General features: G+C 44.2%; 2 protein-coding genes across 2 annotated transcripts in view; one reads left to right on the forward strand and one right to left on the reverse strand.

The window, feature by feature from the left end:
- PIN4 (peptidylprolyl cis/trans isomerase, NIMA-interacting 4) overlaps positions 1-21533 on the forward strand; it is a 51651-nt gene that overhangs the window by 10302 nt on the left and 19816 nt on the right. The window lies entirely within an intron of this gene.
- On the reverse strand, positions 3042-6965 carry ERCC6L (ERCC excision repair 6 like, spindle assembly checkpoint helicase). Its single transcript, XM_035028747.1, has one exon. It carries the CDS (start codon positions 6910-6912, stop codon positions 3355-3357), a length of 3558 nt encoding a protein of 1185 aa, XP_034884638.1. The 5' UTR covers positions 6913-6965; the 3' UTR covers positions 3042-3354.

Consider the following 21533-nt stretch of genomic DNA (forward strand, 5'->3'; position numbering starts at 1 on the left):
AGCTGGGAGCCCAACATGGGGCTCCATCCCAGGACCCCGGGACCATGACCTGAGCCAAAGGCAGACGCTTAACCAACTGAGCCACCCAGGCGCCCCCTGAACTCTTTTTTTAATGAACTTTTTAAAAATTTTTTTATTTAAATTCGATTTAGTTAACATATAGTGTATTATTAGTCTCAGTGGTAGAATTTAGTGACTGACTCATTAGTTGCATATAACACCCAGTGCTCATTCTATAAAGTGCCTTCCTTAATGCCCATCACCAGTTATCCCATCCCCGCACTCACCTCCCCTCCAGCAACCCTGTTTGTTTCCTGTAGTTAAGACTCTCTTATGGTTTGCCTCCCTGTTTTTATTTTTCCTTCCCTTCCCCTGTGTTTCTTAAATTCCACATAGGAGTGAAATCAGTATGAACTCTATTTATTTATTTATTTTAAAGATTTTATTTATTTATTTGAGACAGAGAGAACGAGAGACAGAGAGCATGAGAGGGAGGAGGGTCAGAGGGAGAAGCAGACTCCCTGCCGAGCAGGGAGCCCGATGCGGGACTCGATCCCGGGACTCCAGGATCATGACCTGAGCCGAAGGCAGTCGCTTAACCAACTGAGCCACCCAGGCGCCCCAGTATGAACTCTTTAAATAAACCTTTCTTGGAGGAAAAAAGGCAATCAGTTCTTTTACCAATTGTTTGTATTAGACTAAGCAGCCAGTGTTCTGTGTATCTGCATTTTAAAATTTTACAGTGCCATATTTATGACCTATTCGACAAGGAATATTTTAAGTACTACACTGCTTCAAAAATAAAATTTTGCCAGGGGTGCCTGGGTGGCTCAGTTGGTTAAGCGTCCAGCTCCTGATCTTAGCTCAGGTCTTGATCTCAGGGTCCTGAGTTCAAGCCCTGCGTCAGGTTCCACACTAGCCTGCCTTAAAAAAAAAAGTTTTTAAATAAAACTTGGCCAATAAAACCATGTGATTCTTAACAGTGATTCTTTTAACACCGTCTTCTCACTCAGCTGCATTTGACATGTAAGTTTCTTATTTTAGAGGAGTTTCTGGGCATCTCCAGTAGGTTATGCCTTCATGAGATTTTCCCCACTGAGCAGACTAATGAACGGGTACCCCAGTCCCTAAGTACAGATATATCAGTATGATATTGAGAGATGTTCAAAATAGTAGGCATAGGATGAAACTATTTTAAAAACCCCATTCCAAACTGTGTCTCTCGGGACGCCTGAGGGGCTCCGTCGGTTAGGCGTCTGCCTTCGGCTCAGGTCATGATCCCAGTGCCCTGGGGTCGAGCCCCGCATCGGGCTCCCTGCTCAACGGGAAGCCTGCTTCTCCCTCTCCCTCTCCCTCTGCCTGCCACTCCTGCTTGTGCTCTCTGTCAAATAATTAAGTAAAATCTTTAAAAAAAATAAATGAATAAAGTAAAATATGTAGGATTACAAAGGATACCAATTATACTGAAACAGTAATCAAAACACAGTTGACCCTTGAACAACACAGATTTGAACTATGGGTCCACTTATACAGATTTTTTTTTTGGTCAACAGTATAGTACTATAAACGTATTTTCCTTACAACTTTAACTTTTTCTCTAGCGTACTTTATTGTGGGAGTACAGTATATAATACAGATAACATGAAAAATATGCTAATCAACTGTTTATGTTATCAGTAAGGCTTCCAGTCAACAGTAGGCTATTAGTATTTATTCTTGAGGAGTCAAAAGTTGTAGGTAGATTTTCGACTGTGTGGGGAAGTTGGTACCCGACTCCCACATTGTTCAAGGGTTAACTAGGTTTTAAACTGTTTTATATACAATTCATATATTTATTTATTTGAAGATTTTATTTATTTGACAGAGAGAGAGAGCCAGAGAGCACAGCGAGGGGGAATGGCAGAGGGAGAAGCAGGCTCCCTGCGTAGGGAGCCCGATGCGGGACTCGATCCCAGGACCCCAGGATCATGACCTGAGCCGAAGGCAGACGCTTAACCAACTGAGCCACCCAAGCTCCCCCAATTGATATATTTAAATCATATATATTACACATTTTCTTGAATTGTGTGTGCTGTTCTAGCACATTACTGAACCTGAAGGTACAGTCATGGGAGTCCTCAATTTGTAGCCACGTTGGACAGAAGTGTGGATGACAGGGGTACCCAGTACCAGCAAGTGGCATCGAAAGCGAGGGCAGTTTTACAGGAGTGAGCCCTTAAACTTGAGGAGTCTGACCCTAACTCCAGGTAGTGTCAGAACTGAGTTGAACCGTAGGACACCCAGTGACTCTGCAGAGAACCGGAGGGCTGTTTGGTCTGGAAAACCTCCACAGATTTGGGGTCCGAAGGGTTGTCAGTAAAAACGGCTCGGTACATTCAGTGCAGTAAAGACAGTTTATTATAATAAGGTTTCACAGGTAACACATGGTTTAAAAAAATCCATTTCACCCCTTACTATGTGATCTTGGGCAGGTCATAGTTCCCTCAACTAAAACAATGTAAATGCCGTCAACCTCAAAGGACTATGGTGAGGATTAAACAAAAAACCTATGTAGAGTACCCAGTACCCAGGACACAGTAGGTACTCCATAAATGCTAGTTCCCTGTCACGAGTACAGAGTGCTATACTGCACTTGAGGTTTCTGAGGGGCAACCAAACTCCTTTTCAGTCCGCCACCCAAAGACAACATGCCAGCCTGTGTCAGAACGCAGCTGGTGGTGAGTGAAGAATGGCAAATGGACTCCGGAGTAGGGCGCCAGCGACAACAAGGCCTAGCCCCAGGGACCTGATCCCAGCCTTCTGCTGTACGTAGTAAGCTGAGGGCATACAGTAGCATGGGAATAAGCAAGTCTTAGATTTAGAATTCTAGTAAACTCCTGCTTAATTAAACTCAGGAGCTTCTGTATGCATTTGCTAGTACCATCTCAGCAAAAGAAAGTGAATGGAAAAGGAAACCCTTGAGAAAAGTAACTTTACTATTCTTACCTGGACGGTGATAGACAGAAGGAATCACTTCCAGAATAAAAATAAGGATAGCCAGATAACTTTACAGAAACTTTCCTAGATATGACAGTTAAGTGTATAGAGTTTGCCTAAAAGAAAAAGGTTAAGACTATTCAAGGAAAGCAGTATTAACCTAGTGTTCCGAATACCAGAATATATGTATGGAGGAGGGGGGTAGGAAGGAGTACGGGGTAAAGGCCGAATGTCCAAAACAGTTGAAAACAAAGCCTTGCTTTCTGAGAGCTCTCTCACCTCAAGCCTAAATGCTTCATGCTCCCGCAGAACCCAATTACAGGAATGAATGCATTCACACTTGGCGTTTCACTTTTAACCAACACACAAGTTCGAGTCTCAAGTTTTATTAAGCTGCTTATACAAACTTAAAGTCATGAGCATGACTTCAGGGTCGGCGCTCTTTATGTCAAGCGCTTTCACTAAGCAGTTTAAGGCCTCCTGTATTTGCCCACGCTCTTTCAGTTCCTTCCCACGACTTACAAGAGTCTCATAGTCATTCACAGCTTCCGCTGCCTCCTCCTGGGGATACTCAACCAACTGTCTGCCAGACAAAGGTTCAGGGTCCCTGGGAGGGGCCTCCGGAGCCCCAGGCCCAGTTAACCGGCCGGCCTCATTTTCTGAAGGCAGCGTTCCGCCAGGAGGCTCGTTTGTGCTCTCTGAGGCTTCACTACCGCTCTCCTCTGCTCCTTCCTCCAGATCATCTGCCTCAACCTCTGCTTCACTGCTCTGGTCAGGTCTTTCCTCCATATCCTCCACGTGGTCTAAAACCACATTGATGAGAGACCTCCTAGAAGCCAGGGATCTTCTAGGGTGGGCGGACTTATTTATACTATCAGGGATGTTCGGTGACAAGAACCTTCCCGGCGGACTGATGTCACTTTTGGGAGTTGAAGCATCAAACTGTTTCACAGGTAAGAACTGAAAGGGAGAGGTGGTAAGCGGATCTGTGCTTGAAGTATCTTTAAAAGTATCGTCTTCATCTTCACCATCTGAAACGATCCTTCTGGCTTTCCTTCTGCCTTTCACATTCCTGACTACTTCTTCTGGCTCGTCGTTGGTCTCCGAAAGATCCACACTGAGACATGCCTTGTCACGCTCAAGCTCTGCCTGAGAATTAGCTGTAGAACCACACAAGCTCTTTTCATTCTCAACGTGCTGCAAAGACTGCCTGGAAAGATTTTGTCCATTGTCTGCAGAGTCTTCCAAGAAAAGATTGAAATCACAGGCATACTGTGATGAGGAGGCTAAATGTTCCTCCTCCGACTTGGCCTCATTTGCTTGAGCATCCTGCAGTGCACTGTGGGATGCTGACAAGTCGTCATTGGCTATTTTAATTACAAATGCATTCGATTCTGTATTTTGATTTTCACTGGTCATGGGGCTAATGGGCCAGGGATTGCAGTGAGGTACCATCTCATCATCCTTTGGTTGCTCTGGATTCAGCCCAAGATCAGCTCTGAGTGCTTTGCTAGGCAAATAGTTAAAATCTCCCAGAGGGTTCTCTTGCAGTGTCCCCTGCATGGGCCCCTCTCGCAATGCCTCTTTTTGTAGAGCCATTCCCAACGAGTCGGTCCAGATTTCATCTACACTCCCACACCCCTCAGGTAAAGTAGCTACAGAATCGGCATCAGATGTACTTCCGGGTGGGTGACTACCGTCTTGTGAGACGGTAACATTCATCTTTATATTGGAGACATCTTGATTCTCACTCTCTTCGGGCAGATCATCAATGATTACACTCGCCATTTGGGAACTGATTTCTTCTTCCTGGGTATGATAAGTAGGTAGAAGTGGGGAGGATCGAGGCTGTGGTTTATTCAGGTCAGGGCATTTCTTCGTTTGAGAAGGAAAGTGGGGTTCTCTCAGCCAGATCCCCTCATTTCCAGCTCTTTGTCTTTCTGCTAAGAGCTCTGTATTTTGAGACTCTAATTCAACAAGGAATTGAGCTTTCTGAACCCTCTGTTGAATATAGTGGGATTCTTCGATCACATCGAGCTCTTCTTTCACAGAGAGATCACGTGTGTACATCAAGTCATGGTCTGAGATTCCAGCTATCCCCAAAGAGTGCAGGTAGGCAATATGTTCATCTAGTATTTTATCAGATCTCCTCTGGGCAGCATGCAAAGACTGAAGCTGCAGCTGGGTTGCAGAGTGCTGAAAATCCTCAATTGTAAAGAGCTCTCTTAATTCTTGTTTCGTAAAATATCGGAAAGGGTTCTTCTTATCGCCCGTAGTTTGTCTTATTAGTGAGTCCTTGAAAACCTGTCTTCTGTATATTTTTTCCTCTACAGTCCCACAAGTAATCAGCCTATAAACTACAACATTTTCCTTCTGGCCAATTCGGTAAACTCTATCCACAGCTTGAGCATCAGTCGCAGGATTCCAGCTAGGGTCAAAAATGACCACTCTAGTGGCTGCAGTCAATGTTAAGCCAACACCACCTACTTGAGTGGTAAGCAGAAAAACAGAGTACTCTCTATTTTGCTGGAATAAGTTAATTCTTTTTTCTCGTTCCGCAAGATGAGTAACTGTTCCATCAATTCGCAGTATCTTAAAGTGCCGATTCTTTAGGAGGTGTTCGATGATGTTTAGAATTTGTCTTGACTGGGAAAACACCAGAGTTTGATGCCCTTCATCTCGCAGTCTCTTCAGCAGCTCTATCAGAAATATCATTTTTCCAGATTCTTCCATCAGTGCATCATCAGTGATCTGATCAATATGGTCCCCATCTGAGGAATCTTCCCCTTCCTTTTCACCTTGAACAGAGAATTTTACAGACCCTAAGTTTAACAAATGACAAGCCCGCGCAGACAGCAGCCTAGGATGATCACACAGCTTCTTTAAGACACCTAGCTCAGCCAGAGGTGAGCGTGTCTCCATTAACAATTCCTTGATATGATCTAGAGACACGAATTTCCTGTATATTTCTTCTTGTAAAGGCGTGAGACGTATCCAAATAATTAAATCATTTTTCCTGGAAAGGGAAGGCATTTCACAAATGGCATCAACATCTGGATTCTTTTCACTAAGTCTGACCTCTGGGGTGCTTGCCTTTTTCTTTTGTACCTCTTCTTTAGTCCTCCTCAGAAAATAGGGTTTTATGATTGCCATCAAGTTTTCAGATATTTTAAATCCTAAGGCTTTTTCCCCTGGGGTAGCATCCTTCTCTCTTGCTCTCGTAATAGGATTTTCATACTCCATCTTAAAAGTTTTTAATGTTCCTAGCAGGGACCCCTGACAAGCAAAATCAAACAGGGACCACAGTTCTCGTAAATTATTCTGGATCGGGGTTCCTGTGAGGAGGATGCGATTCCTGGCAGGGACAGCGCGAGCACATACTGCTGACTTAGTGGATGAGGTTTTTATTTTATGTGCTTCATCAAGGATGACATAGTCCCACACAAACTCTTGGCCGTTCAAGCTTGAAAGTTGCTGCCAATTATTGATTAACATTTGGTATGTGGTGATGATGACGCCATTCCTTTGCTGAATCCGACTGAGGTTCCTGGTACGTTCATCCTTACTCGGACCATGAAAGGTTTTGACTCTCATTCCTGGGGTCCACTTAACAAATTCTTTTGTCCATGTGCTAATGAGATTGGTCGGCATGATCAGCAGCACATGATTCACAAGTGTAGCATCAAACATACCGGAAAGGAAAGCGATGATTTGAACAGTCTTCCCTAATCCCATATCATCTGCCAAGATGCCACCTTTTCTTCCATCCCTGTATAGGCTATAGAGGAAAGCGACACCTTCCTTCTGGTGCTCAAATAGTTGGTTGTGCAGGTCTCGATAAAGCAGCAGGCCAGAGTTGCACACATCTGTGAATTCATCATCTCCATGTTCTGCCAACTCCTCCAAGGCTTCCTGTATTTTTTGGATTCGGCTCATCACCTTTTCATTGGGAAAAATGTCCTTTGCCAAATTGAAAAGTTTAAACGCTTCTTCCAGATCCCCATTCTTAGTTGCTTCTTTGGCCTCTCTCACATATCTGTTAAAAAAAAAAAAAAAGGAAAGAAAGAAAAGGGTAAAAAAGACATAGATATATATAGGGAGAGATCAGAGAGGAAGGAAACAGATTGAACATTCAATCTAAGAACACTTTAGGGTCCATTTTGGAATACAAACTGCAGTTGGGCTTTTAATATCCTCAATTCAGGATGGGAAAGATTAGCACAGAAGATGCCAATGAAAGCTGGCACCACTGAAGACACATACCCACCAGACACTGCCAGCGACACCTTCAGGCACCACTTATGAGAAATGTACGTGCAAAGGTGACTGGTTCCATGGTATTTAAAAAAAATGCCACCCATAAGAAGTATGGAGTGATATTTTCTTGTAAAACCAACCAACCAGCCTATATCGTGGGATTGTGGAAACAGGAAGATACATGGGCACTTCTCAGTCCTTAGTTTTCTGGACCTCTGGGATGCATTTGACACTAATGATCACTCTCTCCTTAAAATTCCCTCCTTCCACTGGATTCCTCTAGATTCCTCCTGGTTTCCTCCCCCATCACTGGCCATTTCTTCTGTGTCCTTGGGCTCCTATTCTTCCCATAGGCCTGGGCCTTCTTCTCACTCCTTGTACTTTCTCCTCTGGCTTTCCACCCCCACCTAATGTGCTCATGAAATCACTCTCTCCATTCCAGGGCTTGCCCCCAGACTCCACATTCCAACTGCCCTCTGGATGTCTCCCCTTGAAAACATCTCATAAGCATCTCAAATTCAATTAATCCCAAATTAAACTCATTATTTCCCCTCTAAAAACATGTGTCTCCATTTATGTGGTAGTAAATGACACTACTATCAACTTAGCCATACAAGCTAGAAATCTGAAGATCATCCTCGACTCCGATTCACATGAGTCATCCTTGACTTCTCCCCTCTTTTAATCACCCTCTCCCCCAGCCAGACAATCCCCAAACCCTACTAACTTTATTTCCCAAGTATAACCTGTGTCTCCATCTCCACTACCACCACTGTGGTTCAGGTCACCATCACCTCTGGCCTGGGTAATGGCAACTTCCTACTCACTGGTCTCCTTACATCCACTCTTGGCCCCTCCAATACCTTCTCTATACAGTAGCCAGTGATGCTGTCTTAAAATGTAAAAGAAAAAAAAACGTAAAAGAAATCATGTCACTCCTCTGCTTAAAATTCTCCAGTGGTTTATGGTCAGATGATCCTGAAAGGATACCAAAATAATTCACTGAGGAAAGAAGAGTCTTTTCAACTGAATATCATGTGCAAAAGAATGAAATTGGTCCCCTACCTTACACCATACACAAAAACTAATTCAAAATGGATCAAAGAACTAAACCTAAGAGCTAAAACTACAAAACCCTTAGAAGAAAATATTGGCATAAATCTTCATAACCTTGGATTTGGCAGTGGTTTTGCCAAACACACAAGGAACCAAAGGAAAAATAAATTGGGCCTCACCAAATGAAAAACTTGTGTTTCAAAGGATGCCATCAAGAAAGTGAAAAGACAACCCAAAGACTGGGAGAAAATATTTGCAAACCGTGTATCTGATAAAGAACTTGTACCTAGAACATATAAAGAGATATTACAACTCAATAATTAAAAGACAACACAGGGGCATCTGGGTGGCTCAGTCGGGTTAAGCATGTGACTCTTGATTTTGGCTCAGGTCATGATCTCAGGGTTGTGAGATTGAGCCCCGTGGTGGGCTCAGCAGGGAGTGTGCTTGAGATTCTCTCTCCCTCTGCCCCTCCCCCAGCTCATGCACACACTCTCTCTCTAAAATAAATAAATCTTTAAAAAAAGACAACACAGGGCGCCTGGGTGGCTCAGTTGGTTGGGCGACTGCCTTCAGCTCAGGTCATGATCCTGGAGTCCCAGGATCGAGTCCCACGTCGGGCTCCCTGCTCAGCAGGGAGTCTGCTTCTCCCTCTGACCCTCCCCCCTTTCATGTGCTCTCTCTCTCATTCTCTCTCTCAAATAAATAAATAAAATCTAAATTAGATTGATTTTCCCAGCACTTTAAAAAATAATAATAAAAGAAAAAAAGAAAACACAATTTAAAAATGGACAAAGGATCTGAATAGACATTTCTCCAAAGAAGATCCACAAATGGCTAAAAAGCACATGACATAATGCTCAACATCATTAGTCACTGGGGAAATGCAAACCAAAACCACAATGAAATACCCACTTTATGCCCATTAGGATGACTAGAATCAAAAAGCAGGAAAATACCAAGTTAGTGACAATGTGGGAAAATTGGAACCCTCATAACACTGTTGGTGGGACTGTAAAATGGTGCAGCTGCTTTGGAAATCAGTTTGTCAGTTCCTCAAAGTTACACACGGAGGGACACCTGCAGTTCCCCTACGACGCCTTCCATCCGTACTCTACGCCCCAGCTGGATCAACTGTTTCACCTCAGGACCCCCTCATGTGTTCATCTCTATCCCTGCATTTAACACACTGTATTAAAATTATTACAAAACAATCTGTATTGCAAATGTATGAGACAACCTCACTGAAAGGGTAGAGGGAAAAGGTGCTGACCTAATAACCTAGGGCATGAGTGAAGTCTGTAAGACTAAAAGCAAAAGAAACAACATGAGCACTGTACTCTAGTGGACAAAGTTGTTTCGCATGGGCTTTGGGCTAACAATTCTAACGTTGCAATGCATGTATAATAGAATTGAAGAATCGGGCACCTGGGGGGCTCAGCAGTTAAGCATCTGCTTTTGGCTCAGGTCATGATCCTGGGGTCCTGGGATCGAGTCCCGCGTCGGGCTCCCTGCTGGGGGGGGGCGGGGGAGGGAGGGGGAGGGCAGGGGGGTCTGTTTCTCCCTCTCTCTGCCCCTCCCCCCCACTCATGCTTATGCATGCTCTCAATAAATAAATAAATAAATAAATAAGAATTGAAGAATTAAGTAAATGAATGGTGGATAGTGGAAGCCAGGTTTCTCACCTGTTAGAATGGAGAAGCAAGAGGAGACAGAATGATCCATGTGCTAATGGATCAGAATTGGAGACATCAGTATAAACCCATGTTTTAACACAGATACAGATGGTTACACATAGAATATTTACAGTCATGTCTATACACGGAGATTAGTATACACACGTATTTCCTTGCTCTCTCAGGTGAGAGGGCCTAGAAGCAAGGAAACCCCAGTGCAACAAGCATAACTAGCGCCCAGATCTTGGTTTCTAATACCATTCTCCAGTAAGAGAACCTGGGCTGATTCTAGGACTGTGGCAAGAAGTACGTCAGAGGAGCCTGGAGCTTCTTGTAATGTCAGAAAGTGAGGAAGTGCTTGCTCAAACAAACAACCCCCCACAGTGACGTGACTACGGCGAAGAGACACAGGAACCAAATGAAAGTGCTCCCAGTGGTCACAGCTGGAACAGTTGGAGCAATGAAATAAAGCAGTATTGGATGAGAACCCAAAGTATAAAATAAATGAGTCCATACTGATATAAATGAGTGAAGAAGTAAAGAAGAGACAAATCTCCCATGCAGAAGAATTTCAAATAATTTATGTAGCTACTCTGCCCTCAAGGAGATGGAGCATGACTCCTACTCCTTAAATGTGGAGTGCATACACCAACATCTCCCCAAAAGGCACAGTGTGGGGACACCCGGGAGGCTCAGTCGATTAAGCATCTGCCTTTGGCTCAGGTCGTGATCTCAGGGTCCTGGGATTGAGCCCTGCATCGGGCTCCTTGCTCAGCAGAAAGCCTGCTTCTCTCTCTTCTTCTGCCACTCCCTCTGCTTGTGCTCTCTCTCTCCTTGATAAATAAATAAATAAATAAAATCTTTTTTTTTTTTTTTAAGATTTGTTATTTATTTATTTGACAGAGAGACACAGCAAGAGAGGGAACACAAGCATGGGGAGCAGGAGAGGGAGAAGCAGGCTTCCCGCCGAGCAGGGAACCTGATGCGGGGCTCGATCACAGGACCCCAGGATCATGACCTGAGCCGAAGGCAGATGCTTAACTACTGAGCCACCCAGGCGCCCCAATAAATAAAATCTTAAAAAAAAAAAAAAGAAGGTATAGTGTGGAAAGGCATGGTGGAGCAGAGAGAGGGGGAAAGGGGCACGACAAGTAACTTTAAAGAAGGGAAACCTGGCAAACAGTACCTCAGCCCAGTGATTACAGTCAACATCAACAATGACATATCACGTTAACAGTATGTGCCCCTGATAACAATTCGATGAGAAGGGCACTTTATCTCTGCAGTCTCTGCCCGCAAAACCAAAAAGCCCAGTCTAATCATGACAAACAATGACAAATCCCAATTGGCGGAACATTCTAGAAAATACCTAACCAACACTCCTCAAAACTGTCGAGGTCATCAAAAACAAAGAAAGTCCAAGAATCTGTCACAGACAAGAAGAACCTAAAGAGACAGATGACTAAATGTACTGTGGTGTCTTAGGATGCTGGAACAGAAAAAGGACTTACATAAAACTAGGGAAATCTAAATAAATGATAGAGTTAGTTAATAATCATGTATTGGTATTGGTTCACTGACTGTGAGTACTGTACCATACTAATATGAGATGTTAACAAGAGGGGAAACTAGGTGTGGTGTATGTGGGAACCCTCTGCACTGTATCTGCAATATTTCCACAAATCTAAAACTACTCTAAAATTACCTTTACTTGGGGCGCCTGGGTGGCTCAGTCAGTTAAGGGTCTGCCTTAGGCTCAGGTCATGATGCCAGGGTCCTGGGATCGAGCCCTGCTTTGGGCTCCCTGCTCAGCGGGAAGCCTGCTTCTCCCTCTCCCTCTGCCTGCCGCTCCCCCTGCTTGTGTGCTCTCTCGCTCTCTGACAAATAAATAAAATATTTAAAAATAAATAAAATTACCTTTACTTAAAACCCCCCAAAATCATCTGTTGGTGTTATCTGCCTGAACTTGAGAACAGGGACAGGGATCAGGTCTTAGAGCACTCAGTGAAAGCCAAGTGAATGAAAGATGAAGAGGAGAAAAGGAGGAAGGAAAGAGCCTGCTGGCTGCAAGACTCTGCTATTCCTTCTGTGGCAGGTCAGCTGCTCACCTCCCCAACTCTGCTGGGCTCTACATTCCCTATTACTCTGCTCTTGAACCTGAGGGCGTAGCAGCAACCACTGGACTCCTCCACCTTGGTACCATCCCCTGAGCTCATTCTCCATTCTCCCTTTCCTCCTGGCCCTTCCCACCGCCCCCCCCCCACCCCCCGCCCCGGGTGCCTTCACGTGGTCAACTGGTCTTCTGGCTTGGTCTATGGTCCAGAGCTTGAAGGACAAAATACGTCATTTTTTATTACCATTTTATTACTAGTTTTTATTACTAAACGTCATTTCCAAATCCCTCAACTGGTAACCTACCCAGTATCCCGAACCCCTGTGTGGCCTAGGCTTCTAACTCCAGCCAGGCCTCCTCCCCAGAAAATAAAGTGCTGCCGGCGAACCCCAGCTCTGGGCCAGATCCCCCCAAATCATACGCCAACCTTTTAAATGACAACCGTCTGCCTAGACTTCTTACCACCAGCCTAAGACCCATTTTGTTAGGCCCTACCCATCCCCTGGAACTCCCTCCCATATTTGTCAACCTCCGCCTGAACCGCAACTCAAATTTATAGCATTCCTTGGTCACCACCACTTTCTGATTGCGTCCAACCCGTCAGCCAAGCTGCTTCGCGGTCCCTGTTCCACCCAAGTTAGTGGGTCTAATACGACATCTCAGCTCCTCCCCTCTACCCTGTCTGCTCCACCGACAAAGCCAGACCTAGGACAGTAACCTTGCCCTATAATGGAACCGGGGGGAGAAATGAAATCTGCCTATTATAGCACCACCCTGGATATCGGGCTATTTACAAGACTACAGTGTTTTCTGTAATACAGTTTGATTTAGCCGCTCAACCTCTAATCACTTCCATTTTCCAGGGCTTGAAAGGAAAAATGTCATTTTTTACTACTAATGCAATCATGTGTCCATCTCTAACACACAGGATCCCTAATGATCTGGAGAACTTAACACTTCATGGGATCTACTTTTTTTTTTCCCCACAATCACTCCCCTATTCTTCTTGGGCATGGCTGGGGAGAAGCCAGGCCTGCTTGGGAGCCAAAGGCACAAGGGAAAAGTAAGCAGTTCCAGAAAAAGAAACTCCTTTCAAGCAGAACAAGGAGAAAGAAAAACAGTGCTAGAGTATGGAAGGTCAGTTTTTATTTTCATTTACCAATTTAATAACTACTTAAAAGGCACTTAACACGTGAGGTTCCAATATGTTAAAGAACTATTCAGATGCAAAACTGTCAACCCAGAAAAGAGATTTCCATTCCGTAGCAAGGGACAATAAAACAAAAATCTTTACATTTTAATGATTGTACCTGAAATTACATGCCTAGAACAAAATTCCCTTTAAGGATCATTTTAAAGGACATACAGAAAGATTATATAGAGACAAACACCAGGTTCTGGAGGGTCCTTTGGAACATTCCCTATGATATTCTTCTGGAATATGATGGGATACGGAACTGAATGCAAAGATCAGACCCAATAAAACTTTGTTTGCTTCACATGCAAAGCAACTGAAGTTGCTCTTTTCTAACCTATCTAACTTGGATTTTTGTGGGATTTCTCCTGATTTTTAAATGGTAACCAATGCATAAGTTTTAAAAACACTGGGCACGGGGTGCCTGGGTGGCTCAGTCAATTAAATGTCTGCCTTCACCTCAGGTCATGATCCCAGGGTCCTGGGATCAAGTCCCACGTCGGGCTCCTTGCTCAGCAGGGAGTCTGCTTCTCCCTCTCCCTCTGCCCCTCCCCCTCCACTCATGCTCTCTCTCTCTCTCTCTCTCTCAAATAAATAAATAAAATCTTAAAAAAAAAAAAAACAAAAACACTGGGCAAAACAAACGAAACTTATCTCTGAACATGGCTCATGGGCTGCCAGTTTGTGACCTCTGGTTTATCTCAGCTAGAAAAAGTGTCATTGGCTTCGGCTGGATCTCCTCTCCAAATGCTTCCTCCTAAAAAATAGTAGGCCTATGGCTCTCTGGATAGGAACCTACACAAGGTTTGGTTTGGGGCTTAACACCGACCATCTAGGGCGCCTGAGTGGCTCAATCGGTTGAGCGTCTGCCTTCGACTCAGTCATGATCCCAGGGTCCTGGGATCCCTGCTCGGTGGGGAGTCTGCTCCTCCCTCTGCCCTTCCCCCTGCTCGTGCTCTCTCTCTCTCTCTCGCAAAAAATGCATAAATAAAATCTTAAAACGAACAAACAAAAACAACACTGTCCACCTACATACTCTGTTTCACCTATAAGACCAATCGCTTAAAAACAGTGTAAGGTTTTCTATAGTATTCATTATCTGTGTCACTGGCTTTGGATTCCACACACGAGAACTATCTGGACCAAACCACATGGCCCTGAAGAGATCCAAGGTCCATCGTGCTCTTTCAGGTCCTTTATATCCTGTCACAAAGAGACTGCAAACAGGCAGGGAGAGCAAGACTGACTTCAAAGTGGGTGACGGCAGGGAGGGATCTAGTGCCCCTCCTGTTACACATACCTGAAAATTTTGGTTGAACTGGGCAAATATGCTTCTGCCAGAATAAACAGGAAGACAGCATCCTCTTACATGTTAACAGCATGCCCTCAGAAAACAGCTGAACTTGCTGGCTAATTACTCCGGAAAAAACAGCTAATTAATAATTATGTCAAAACCAAAATTATCTTTTTCCTTCTGGCACAGCAGATGTGCTTTGGCATCCAGATGGGTTATACCAGCCAATGCTCCTCAGCAGGAAATGGTTTCATCATTTGGGAGAGCATCTGGTGGCTCACATCCTCACTGGCCCTTTCAGATAGCCTACCTAAAGATGGAAAAGGCTCCAAGAACAATAGGATGTTCTTTTCGAGTAGGTACAGACCTTTGGTCCTTCCAGCCCCGAATCTGCCAGCCCCAGGTTATCTGGTTAACCACTGCGCTATAGTGCAGAACTCCGGGGCTTCAGGCAAGCACTTATTCCAGAACTTGAACAAACCTGGGGTTGTTTGGAAAGAAGTCGTGAATCCTCAAGTTTGCCTTCAATTCACCTTCAGGCCACCTCGGTGGGAAAGTAGACAAGACCTTCCATTAAGACGAAAATAAAAATCTAAAAACCATTCCCTAGGTGATGGTTGCAATAATAATTCATTATATTGAATTTCTGTTTTATACATTTCCATATAGATATATATGTGTGTGTGTGTATATATATATATATATGATATTTCAGAACAAAAGTTTTAGAAGAATGTTACTTGCCAAAATACAACCAAATTTGAATATTGACCTCGTTCCTTGCAAATCTGCTGACCTCTTTTATTAGCTTATTTTTTGTGTGTGTAGATTCATTAGGGCTTTCTATATAAAAGATCATGTTATCTGTGAATATAGTTTTCTTTCTTTCTTTCCAATCTGCATGCCTTTTATTTCTTTTTCTGGCCTATTTGCCCTGGCTAGAACATCTATTATAATGTTGAATTATAATGCTGAATAGAAATGGCGAGAGCAGACATCCTTGTCTTGTTCCTGATAAAAGGATGGAAAGCTTTCAGTCTTTTACCATTGAGTATAATGTTAGCTTCGAGTTTCTGGAGACACCTTTGATCAGACTGACAAAGTCATCTTGTATTCCTAGTTTGTTGAGTTTTTATTATTAAAGGGTGCTATATTTTCTTTTTTAAAAAGATTTTATTTATAAAATAAAAAAAATAAATAGAAGATTTTATTTATTTGAGAGACACGGGGTGGGGGGAGAGTGACTGTGTATGCGAGCAGACAGGCGGGGCAGAGGGAGAGGGAGACGCAGACTCCCTGCTGAGTAGAGAGCCCAACGTAGGGCTTGATCCCAGGGTCCTGGGATCATGACCTGAGCCAAAGAAAGATGCTTAACCGGCTGAGCCACCCAGGCGTCCCCCAAATATAGCACCAGGTGCTATATTTTCTCAAATGCTTTTTCTGCGCCTATTGAGAAGAACATATGGCTTTGTCCTTTGGTTCTGGACAAGTTTGCTATGTCTAATATGAAGTGGAGATGTGAGGTAAGCAGTTGGATATGGGAGTCTACAGTTCAGAAGAGGTCAGGACTACAGACAAAAATGTGAAAATTCTCAGCATAAAGATGGAATTTAAAGCCGAGAACCTGGATAAGATCACCAAAGGAAGGAATATAATTACAAAGCAACAAAACATGGTACTCCAACCCTGCAGCATCAAAAACATTTACAGAAGAATTCCGGCTAACGAATACAAAAATAATGGTTAAGTTAGACAATCACCGCTTTGTAATCTCCAATGAAATAACTGATTTGGGCAACGATTATCAATGGGTGAAAAGTTGATGGGGAACGGAGTACCCACAGGATGCCAAAGTATCCCCAACATAGTATTTATTCATCATAAGGGGGGAAATGCAGCTTTGCAAAGGAGTGATCAGCCTGTGACCACCTGAACCCACTGACCAATCTTAACATTACTAAAAGCAGGAATCTCAGACATTATATGCTTCTGATATGATGCAATAAGAAGTACACAGCCTCACCTTTGAAATATTCATGCCAAAAATATTGACCCTTAATCTCTCTCTCTCTCTCTTTTTTTTGCTCCAGAACACTTTTTAAAAATTTGTAGTAAGGTATAATTGACATGCAACACTGTATTAGTTTCAGGTGTAAAACATAATGCTTCAGTATTTGGATATATTGTGAAATTATCACAGTAAGTCTAACATCTGTCACATAGATAATTATAGAATTTGCTCTCTTGTGATTAGAACTTTTAAGATTTACTCTCTTAGCGGGGCACCTGGGTGGGTCAGTCGTTAAGCATCTGCCCTTGGCTCAGGTCATGATCCCAGAGTCCTGGGATCGAGCCCCGCATTGGGCTCCCTGCTCTGTGGGAAGCCTGCTTCTCCCTCTCCCACTCCCCCTGCTTGTGCTCCCTCTCTCACTGTGTCTCTCTTTGTCAAATAAATAAATAAAATCTTAAAAAAAAAAAAAGATTTACTCTCTTAGCAACTTTCAGATATATGCAATACAGTATTATTAACCACAGTTATATAGTTAACTATATAGCCATGCAATACATTACCTAGCCATTACTTATCTGTTTTATAACTGGAAATCTGTACCTTTTGACTCAATTCCCCCATTTTGCCTACCCTCCCGCCCTCCATCTCTGGCAATCACTAATCTGTTCTCTGTATCTATGAGCTTGTCTTTTTTTTTTTTTTTTAAGATTCCACATACAAGTGAGATCATATGGTATTTGTCTTTCTGTCTGACTTATTTTACTTAGCCTAATGCCCTCAAGATCCATCCATGTGGTCACACAAATGGCAAGATTTTATTCTTTTTTATTGCTGAATAATATTCTATTGTGTGTTTGTGTGTATGTGTATAGGACATTGCTTTATCCATTCCATCAAGCCTTTAAATTTAAATTACAGGAGATGGGAGAACAAGCTAATGACACTACAAGGAAGTCATAAGACTAATCCAAATCATTGGCATAGAAATAAAAGTCGGTGGGACACCTGGGTGGCTCAGTCGGTTAAGCGCCCGCCTTTGGCTCAGGTCATGATCCCAGGGTCCTGGGATTGAGTCCCACGTCAGGCTCCCTGCTCAGCGGGGAGTCTGCTTCTTCCTCTGCCTGCCACAAACCCTGCTTGTGCTCACGCTCACATGCTCGCTCACTCTCTCTCTCGCAAATAAATAAAATCTTTAAAAAAAAAGAATTGAAAAAAAAGAAAAAAAGTTGGGGGTGGGGAGGGATTGTTCTAGATTAAGAGACTTAAGAAATATAACTAAACACAGTGTGTGGACCTTCTTTGGATCCTAATTCAAACAAACCAATTATAAAAAGATTTAAGACCACCTGAAAAATGTGAATATGGTCTGTGTGTTAGCTATTATCAAGGAATTAGCTTGTTTTATTAGGCAATACATTATAATGGTTTCATAAAAATGTGTTCTTTTTTAGAGATGCACTGCAGGATTTTAAGGAAGGCATGCCATGATGTCTGAGAATGTATCTTTTTTAAAGATCTTATTTATTTATTTGACAGAGAGTGAGAGAACACAAGCAGGGGGAGGGGCAGAGGGAGAAGCAGGCTCCCCCTGAGCAGGGAGCCCGATGTGGGGCTCCATCCCAGGACTCCAGGATCCTGACCTGAGCTAAAGGCAGACGCTTAACTGACTGAGCCACCCAGGCGCCCCAAGAATTTAAAGTACGTTAGACAAAAAAAAGTGAGGCTATGAGGAGGATCAGCAGAATCTGAGAAGCAGCAAGAATCAAGCTTCATCTGGAAGCCAAATGAATCAAGCCTTTCAAGGAGAAGTGATCAACACCATCAAATGCTGCTAGTAAGTCAAGGAAGATGAGGATTACAAGGTGACCATTAGATTTATGAAATCATTAGTGACCTTGACAAAAGCAGTTTGAGTAGAGTGATAGAAGAAAGCGGGTGACAGAGAATTGAGAAAGAGAGCAGCAGACGGGTGACAGCAAGAGAGTGTGGACCACGCAGAGTACAAATGGGTGAGAGAGAGAGAGTGACACAGACAGCGAGCAAGAGACAAAAGGTGGGCAACATAAGACAGAGGGCGGGGGACAGGGATAAACAGAAGGCGCATGACTCTACCCGTCACCATTTATTGCCTCTCAGTTCCAAATTCACCCCTCAGTACCTGTTCGGTGATAACGGCCAGAATTCCCGGAGGCATTGCTCCCGTATAGTGACCACGACGTTCCTCGCTCGCAGTAGAGGGCGCCTGAGGGACACTGCAGGAGCAAGGGGCTCTCCTACAGCGGCTGCTGCGGCCGGACAGGGGACAGCACAGTAGCCCAGGACCGCCGCACGCCCAGCACACGCAGGCCCTCGACGACCTTGACGCCTCCACCCGGCCTGGTGAGATCCCGCCTGCAGCCCTCTCACACGGACACCAGCACCCCAGCAGCTTGCCTGCGCCCTGGGCGCCCGCCTCTGCTGCCCGTTCACACCCGCGGGCCACCTGCACTCCAGAAGCTCACTCCCCGCCGGCCCGGGGGACGCAGCTCTGCGGGGCTGTGCTGTACTGTACCTCTCCCGTGAGGTCTGCACCTCAGCCTTGGCGAGGGGGTCCCCTTCCCCGTCTGTCCTAGCTTGGGCACTCTCCCTTAGCCCAAGGACACCGTGGGGAGTTTCCTTATTTCTTCTAGTCACTCATTTATATCGGTTTAATAATTCTTTATACTGCAATTTCTGTTTTCATATGCTGTATGGTTTCTACCTCCTGACTGGACCCACAGTGATACAGTGACAGCAAAAGAGGGTAGGTGAGAGAATGAAAGAGTGGGAGACAGAAAGTAGGTGACAGGGATGAAGGGGGTAACAGAATGGGTATTAGAGATAGAGAGCGGGTGATAGAGATCATGGTGACAGAGAAAGGGAGAAGGGGCAACAGTGGGGAGGATGCAGAAAGAGTAAGTGAATGAGACAAAATGGACAAGAATGTGGGCAGGTAGATGGCAGTGTCAACAGACGGGTGACAGGAGAGAGAAGGGGGCAACGGAGAGACAGATGTGGTGGGTGACAGAGAGACAATGGGAGAGAGGGAGCAAGAAAATATGAGTGTCACCTCACTGATATGAGGAATTCTTAATTGCAGGAAACAAACTGAGGGTTGCTGGAGTGGGGGGTGGGGTGGGAGGGATGGGGTGGCTGGGTGATAGACATTGGGGAGGGTATGTGCTATGGTGAGCGCTGTGAAGTGTGCAAAACTGTTGAATCACAGACCTGTACCCCTGAAACAAATAATGCAATATATGTTAAGAAAAAAAAAAAAAGAAGAAGACAGCAGGAGGGGAAGAATGAAGGGGGGGGGAATCGGAGGGGGAGACGAACCATGAGAGACGATGGACTCTGAGAAACAAACTGAGGGTTCTAGAGGGGAGGGTGGTGGGGGGATGGGTTAGCCCGGTGATGGGTATTAAGGAGGGCGTGTACTGCATGGAGCACTGGGTGTTATGCGCAAACAATGGATCGTGGATCACCACATCAAAAAGAAATGATGTAATGCATGGTGATTAACATAACAATAAAAATTTTTAAAAAGAGAGAATATGAGTGTCAGAGAGGGACAGCAAGTGACAAAGGTGGGTGACATGGAGGGAGAGGTAATGGGTTACAGGAAGAGACAGGACCGAAGTGGGGAGAGGGGCCGGAAGGCAAGACAGGAGGTGGCAGGTGGGCATCTCTAAGGGAGAGCATGACACTGAGAGTGTGAGACAGAGTCACTGTGTATGGCAGAAGATGGTGTGTGAAAGAGGAAACGTGTGCGCAGAGAGTGTGTGAGAGCAAGTTTCAAAGTTTTCTTTCATCTCTTAGGCAGGAGGGGCAGAGAGCTGAGGACAGAGGGCCAGCAAAGGGAGAGAGGAGACAGGGAGGAAGAGAGGCAGAGAAACAGTGTGAGAGGAGCGTGCCAAGGAGGACAATGAGGAGTGAAGAAGGTAAGAGAAGGTGATGCTTTGTGTGAGGGGCTTTCAGCGCAGGCAGATTTGAAAGAGGACAGGAGAGATGGAGAAAAATTAAGAGAAATAAAAGAGAGATTGTGAGTTGATGGGTCATGAGACAGGGAAGCTGTGAGGGCAAAGTGGGATCGTGAGAGCAGAAGATGAGAACTATGGGGTGCCCGGGGGGGGGGCGCTCAGTCAGGAAAGAGGGAGTGAGAGCAAGGAAGAGGCAAGTGCCCAAGTGAGAGGGGGTGTCGGGAAAATCAGTGCACAGGCTTGCTCAGGGAAAGGAGGGGGGAGCTGAAAGGCTTAATCCTTACTCTCCCCCTTTTCCAAACTGAGGCTCAGAACAGTCAAGTGACTCATTTGAGGTTTCCCAGCTAGCAGGTGACAGAGCCATCATTTGAACCCCAAATGGCCCAACTCCAAAGCTCGTACGCTACCACACCACACTGCCTCACTGTTTTCCCCAACTCTTCTCTAAACAAGTCATGTAACACAGTCCAAAGATATGATTTGACTCCTCTGTAAGGAAACCTTCTCGCTTTTAACGGCCTAAAAGCATACTTTTATTGAAAGGGAGACAGAACTATTTCACTGCCCCCATTTATATCTTTGTACTACATTAAAATTTAAAATTTCTGTGCATCAAAGGACACCACCAACAGAGTGAAAACGGGAGAAAATATCTGCAAACCATATATCTGATACGAGTTAATATCCAGAATATATGAAGAAAAAACAACCCACCTGACTAAAAAATGGGCAAAGGACTTGAATGGACATTTCTCCAAAGATATACAAATGGCCAAAAGGTGCATGAAAAGATGCTCAACGTCACTAATCATTAGAGAAATGCAAAAAAAAAAAAAAAAAAAAAAAAAAAAAACCAAAAAAAAAAACACCATAATAAAAAAAAAAAGGAAAAAAAAAAAAAACAACAAAAAAACAAAAAAAAAAAAGGAAAAAAAACAGGGGGGGGACCACAAAAAA

Source organism: Mirounga leonina, unplaced genomic scaffold (assembly GCF_011800145.1).
Source record: "Mirounga leonina isolate KUSES-001 unplaced genomic scaffold, KU_Mleo_1.0 Mir_204, whole genome shotgun sequence".
Classification (NCBI taxonomy): Eukaryota; Metazoa; Chordata; class Mammalia; order Carnivora; family Phocidae; genus Mirounga; species Mirounga leonina.